Source organism: Protomyctophum parallelum (assembly GCF_964188405.1).
Source record: "Protomyctophum parallelum genome assembly, chromosome: 5".
NCBI classification, from domain to species: domain Eukaryota; kingdom Metazoa; phylum Chordata; class Actinopteri; order Myctophiformes; family Myctophidae; genus Protomyctophum; species Protomyctophum parallelum.
Window position 1 is genome coordinate 50293102 of NC_139702.1, and position 6000 is coordinate 50299101.

The 6000-nt window shown below is 41.7% G+C and overlaps 1 protein-coding gene across 3 annotated transcripts in view; it reads left to right on the forward strand.

Annotated features, from left to right (window-relative positions):
- The window catches only part of arhgap10 (Rho GTPase activating protein 10), an 89152-nt gene extending 83728 nt beyond the window's left edge, over positions 1-5424 (forward strand). The window contains exons 22-24 of one of the 3 annotated variants that reach the window (XR_014569308.1): positions 1165-1256; positions 3397-3734; positions 3775-3786. Coding sequence is in view for 2 of the 3 variants with exons in the window: in XM_083766053.1 (XP_083622179.1) it covers positions 1165-1256; positions 3397-3485 (181 nt within the window). In the remaining variant the exon portion in view is untranslated. Of the gene's footprint in view, positions 1-1164; positions 1257-3341 lie in introns of all 3 variants that reach the window. The other 2 variants (XM_083766054.1, XM_083766053.1) reach the window with 2 other exon arrangements.
- The last annotated feature ends 576 nt before the right edge of the window (positions 5425-6000 follow it).

The following is a 6000-nucleotide window of genomic DNA, read 5'->3' on the forward strand; positions in this document are numbered from 1 at the left end:
AGATTGTTGCAAACTTTTTCCTTTTTCTCAAACAGATTGTGGATCTCTTTTCCCCTCCCTCTCTCTCTCTCTCTCTCCCCCCCCTCCCGGTCTCTCACTCGAGTGCCCCTCATTCAACATTGTTGTGCTCCACTGAAAGAAAGAATATGAAATATTTATCAGGGCATCGTGTATTGAAGGCAGAGTTTCTACATGGCAATGTAGCTGGTATTGGAGATAACTGTTCGCAACAGCAGGCAAAGCAACCTCGCTGGAGGAACAGGATAGACTTTTTTTCATCATTATTATTATTATTATTATTTGCCAATGGCAAACCTTTACGGAGCATTGCATATGCCTCCTTTTGCAATCGTTACTTATTACTTACTTTCTTTCTTTATGTCGCATTCGGATTCAAAATGTAGCTTCAGTGCTCACAAAATGTGAATGAGAAACAGCCGCGGCATGCAGCGTGGAGAAGGTCTTACATTCTGCCTGTGTGCAAGCCTGCTTTACACTCCACCCACACTTTTTAATTATCTCACCAAAGACAGTTGTCTGTTGCTCAGGGCCTGATGTCGCGGCTGCTGTGCGCCTTTTACAAACGGACCTGTATCCCTCAGTCCATGCTTGTGTGTCCATGAATGTGTATGTGTACATGCCTGGAAGACTGTGAAAGAGAGAGAACGTTTGCATGTTTCACTGCTTGCATGTGTGCAGGGTTCCATTTGCAATAAAAAGAGAGATGTTTTTCTTAAGCATTTAATCCCGGCTATATGTTTCTTTGTACAACAATCTACAAGCTCACAACGCATTGCGATATACATACCACAATCTATATTTCAATCTACAGAACTGTATTTTCTACAGTCTGACCAGAAGCACAAAAATAAATGATCAGTGAGGTGTGATATCAAAACAATCCCTCCCGATCCCCCAAGCAAATCAGTGCGTGCGTGCGTGGAAAGTGTCTTACAGAGTCTAGCCATAAGACAGGCCGGTGTAGCAGGCCGGCTCATATAGTATTTTCTTAGAACTTATTTCCCCTGCCTGGCCCGTTGCTGCTACTAGCACTGCTGTGTCAGACTGCTGGGCCAATGAACCGGCCGGCCACGGGCCCAGATTGAACTGAGTGCTAATCCTCTCCAAAGCGCCGCCAGCTCACTGATTGCCTTCATTTTTCAGTGTCACCGGCAGGAAAGCCAAAGCAGTGTACCCGTGCGAAGCCGGGCACGAATCTGAGCTCTCCTTCCAGGTCGGTGCAACATTCAACGCCGGTAAGTGTTATCACCGACACCAGTCGTTCAGTTGAAAAAAACCAGCCGGGCATATTGGATTTGTAGGAAAACCGGACAACCCAATCTGATCTTCAATCGGAGGAAGAGAGGAGAGACGAGGCGGAGCGGGGATTGGAGGGTGGAGGTGGTGCGATAGAATAGGAAATCGGGGGATATAGGATACAGATTTTCTCTCCAGTCTGTCTGCAAAAAAGCTCGCCTGAGGCCGTAATCACTCACCAGGGAAATTAGGTATTTGTTTTACAGCTCCATATCTTTAGACAAGCAGTGCGAGACATTATAGATGGTCTGTTTTGTGTGTGTTTGTGATTTTCTTTCAAAATAACATAATCATGTTCTTGCAAAAAAATGGCAATATCCAATAGTTGTTACTAGTCACCTATAATTATTTGCTCACTTAATTTCTCCTCTGTTTGATCATTTACGACGGATATTTTGATCATGTTGATTATCTTCGGCTTGCACACCCCCAGATCACATGTCACATGGAAACAATTGTACTCTCTTACCATTGTTGGTTACAAAGTTAACAATACACTACTCTATATATTTCTCTACCCTATATTGCAATGTTCTTATCTGTGGTTCATAGGTGACTGTTTGAGTGCTTATAAATGTCCTGTACTGTATACTTTTTCACCATGGTTTTACCACTGGTGACTTCCAAAAAGCACAACTGCCACAAAGTCCACATTTGATGTCCAGTCTATGGAACTTCAATGTCTTAACCAGAGGCTTTGATCATTCAAATCTCTCACAGCCATCCACGCTAGTGTATAACCACACATATCAATGCTCAGCCAGGTGTCCCACATGAGGTGATTCATAATAATAATAAAACAGACTCATAGTGCATTTCTCAGTAGCCGTACTCAAGGACACTTTACAGAAAACAAAACAATAATGTTTTAAATGTATACAAATACGAGAAAATAGGAGCTTAAACAAAAACTTAAAAAAAAATGGAGTATACATAGCTTATATTTTGTTGGTCAAAATGGTCAGCTCACATATACTGCAGTGCGTCAACTACAGTATATATAGTCAATTCTCCAGCCAGTTTCCTTCTGGCTGAAGAAATGTATTGCATGCCACTAATACCTCTCTGTCCTATTCCTCTCTCTTCGCTGTCCTATCAAACTAATACCTCTCTGTCCTATTCCTCTCTCTTCGCTGTCCTATCAAACTAATACCTCTCTGTCCTATTCCTCTCTCTTTGCTGTACTATCAAACTGCTGCCAACATTCCACTGGCGTCCCTTTCCTCTGCTTCAGACATTTCCTCCATCTGAGTGTGCAAATTAAAGTGTGTAAGGTCAAGCAAAAAGGGGACAGTAGGACATTACATGTTTGGATAATTTCCTGCGATTGCTCCTGAGGCAGCTTGAGACTGAAAAACAGTAATAATTAAGTTTTTGACACAAAGTTATTCCAACCAGTTCCTTTCCCCTCCATCGGGCGCCCCAGCTGGCCAGGGGGAGGCAGTTTAGAGACCAGGATTATCCTTGAAGAAGGATAATCCTAAAATAAATTATTGTCACTTTGGCTATGTGTGTGCGGCCACTTTCTTGTCTCTTGAAGACTACCTTTTAGATTATTCTGCCCTGGACCGGCACCCCTATAAGGATTTTGTGTGCGTAGTGTCCTCTTGCTCAGAATCATATCCTACCCAAGGCTCCATACGCCTTTTCTCTATTTCTCCTATCTGTCTGCAAGAAAGCATAAAAATGCCAAAGAAATAAATCTTTAAAATGTCTCTCTTGGAAGACTGATAGGCATTAGGCATGTACTGTATCTAGGAAGGGCTTTGAACATGGTTATACAAAAATGTTTTATGCTATCCTTCTTGAGAATTAATTGGGTCTGGGTGAAATGATTGGAGAGCTATCACCGGGATCTGTAATTATACATGTCCAAACGACAAGTTTGAAGATGAAAGATGTGCAACCTGCTAATTGGAGTAGGTCCGTAGCATGCAGTAGGAACATAATTGCCGTGTCCTATTTTGATTTCTATTTATATTCCACATAACACACAGTTGACTTTGAACCTGGTATCCCCCCAGGCCCGCCATCCCTCTAGCCTTGACCCATGCTGACGCACTGTGTCCTGTCCTGCAGTGACTCCATCCCAGGAGCCTGGCTGGCTGTTGGGAGAACTGGAAGGGAAGAAGGGCCTCATCCCTGAGAACTATGTGGAAATGCTGTAGTGTCGACTCTAAAAGAAACTAGAGGCACACAGAACGTAAGCCTAATGGGGAGACAACAGAGCCTCAACGATAAAACAATGTGGAGAAACTGTAACCTCTGCTTTGAACACTTTTTTGGATGCCGTGGCCTCGACCTGAACGCTGTGTTGAAATGCTGTGGAGATGCTGTACCCTAAACCCTGACAACTACACCAGTACCATGGTTATCCAAACCTGAAACGGACATTGTAATGTGGAAATGCAATTTTTGTATTATGCATACCGGTAACTATTTTCTTATTGAGAAGAGATCTAAATATGATGTCCCATAGGTGTGTGTGTGTGTGTGTGTGTGTGTGTGTGTGTGTGTGTGTGTGTGTGTGTGTGTGTGTGTGTGTGTGTGTGTGTGTGTGTGTGTGTGTGTGTGTGTGTGTGTGTGTGTGTGTGTGTGTGTGTGTGTGCGTGTGCGTGTGCGTGTGCGTGCGCGCGTGCGCGTGCTTGAATTGGCTTTGATCTGGAATGTAAACGTTCAAATTGCATTTATTTTACGCTCCATCCACAAGACATTTTACTTTGACAAGGTTCTAGTGTAATGTACAGTATGCTGTAAGCCTTCAAAACCTAAATCCAAAAGGGTGTATAGTATACCATGTTGTAGCTTGAGCTAAAGGCCAGCTGTCCATGCTGCCTCACAACTCATCTAACAACTCAACATGGTGTCCGTTAACTACAGTAGCAACCACCGATGAACTGCGGAGCAATCCTCGCAGGGCATCGTCTGTCCCAATGCCTCCTTGACACGACGACAATCAATCACCAGACGGTAATCAAAGAGGAATATGTCCAAATCTACTGAATAAGAGGACATCTTGCAAAACTGTTTAGGTTTGAACTGCTTTGACGATAGCAAAAAAAAAAGAAATTGAGGGATATATTTACGGGATACATTTATGGGATATATTTACGTGCCTTAGCCAACGAGACAGTTGAAATGTATATATGTACTCTACGGGTATGTATGAACAAGGCTAAGAGGTGCCATTGCTGTCTGTTGTACAGTAAAAAGGCTGCATGTACTGTTATATTGAGTTATATGTGGATATTCATCACAAGGCACATCGTTATTTGATGTCAACTTATTGAAGTGGTGCACTGCATGTATTTAGATTATTTTGCATTTTAAAAGCGCACTCATCTGTACTCTTGTTTGTTTTATATACCATTATCCGGACATATGGAGATGTACACTCCATTAACTAAATGTTTTGTCCAGCCTCAGCAAGTAGGTTGTGTATTGTGAAACTGCCGTGGGGACAGGGACAAAAGAAATTGTCATTAAAGGAGAGTTGGTGTAAGGACAAATGCCATTGACAATGACAAATGACCTTGTGCAAAATGAGTAGGAGTGGGTTTTTATTCACAATAGTTCTTTCTTTAGACAATGCTATGTTTTATGAGCAAAGAATTTAAAGATTAATGTGTGAGGGAGGTGGCCTAGTTTTTCTATTACACTACGATTGTCCGAATAAACATTGATACAATCAGTCACGGTTTTATTATCGGAAAAAGACCACAAAATGCAGTATTTTAAAGTTTTTACGTCACTGCTGTGTATATAATTATTTTCAAACGACTATTGATGCCAAGTATGTTATAAGAATTTAAAATCAACCTTTGGTGGTAAAGAGTTGAGGGAGGTTTCCATTTGAAGCGGTTCTTCAGTCGGTGTGTATAGTGTATGCACACACGCCACTCGCGGTCACACTGCTGCTGTTCAGCAGAAAGCCATGTTCATTTTTCTAAGAGCTTTACTGTGGCGCTTTGGCTTTTTGTTTTGAATCGCAACTGCATTAATTTAAGTTGATTTATGAGATTTGTAAAGGGTCTTGGCATCCATTTAATTTTTGTAACATTGTAAATCCTCTTGATCAATGTTAAATAAATAATGGAGTTTTTATTCTTAAGCGTATATCGTGCATTCTTCCAGTAAAGCTGTTTAAACCATCCCAGTCGAGGGTTGTTTCAAAGGGAATGAGAAGGTCGTTGAAGAATGTCTTACAGTTTTGGCATTGACAAAAGAAAATGTCACAAACAATTACTGCCTTAACTCATTTTTGTCTGGCCTCCGAAAGGTTGTTTGTCAATAAGAGAATTGGTTTGTATTTCCCAAAAAATCCCATGACCTATGCCCACCTCGTCTTCTGACAGTGAACCAAAGAAGATGTGAAGTAATCGAAACCATATTTGGGTGGTCCAAAATTGAAATAGTTTATTGCAACAGAAGTGTCTACACAGTCCTGAAACATTTCAATATTTTGTCTTCATAAAATCTTGCACCACGTCTAATATTTGCTGAGTCACTCAGGATGCTGTGGAGAGGAGACAGAATCGCTACAGGCAACGTACAATGTCTGAAAAATAATGAGACCCCTCTGTTCAAATGAGGATCCATTCTGCAGCCATTAGGGTTATGGTAAGCCTTCCAACATAATGTAAGTCTTCCTCATCTCATTCCCTCCACCAGACTACCAGCTGT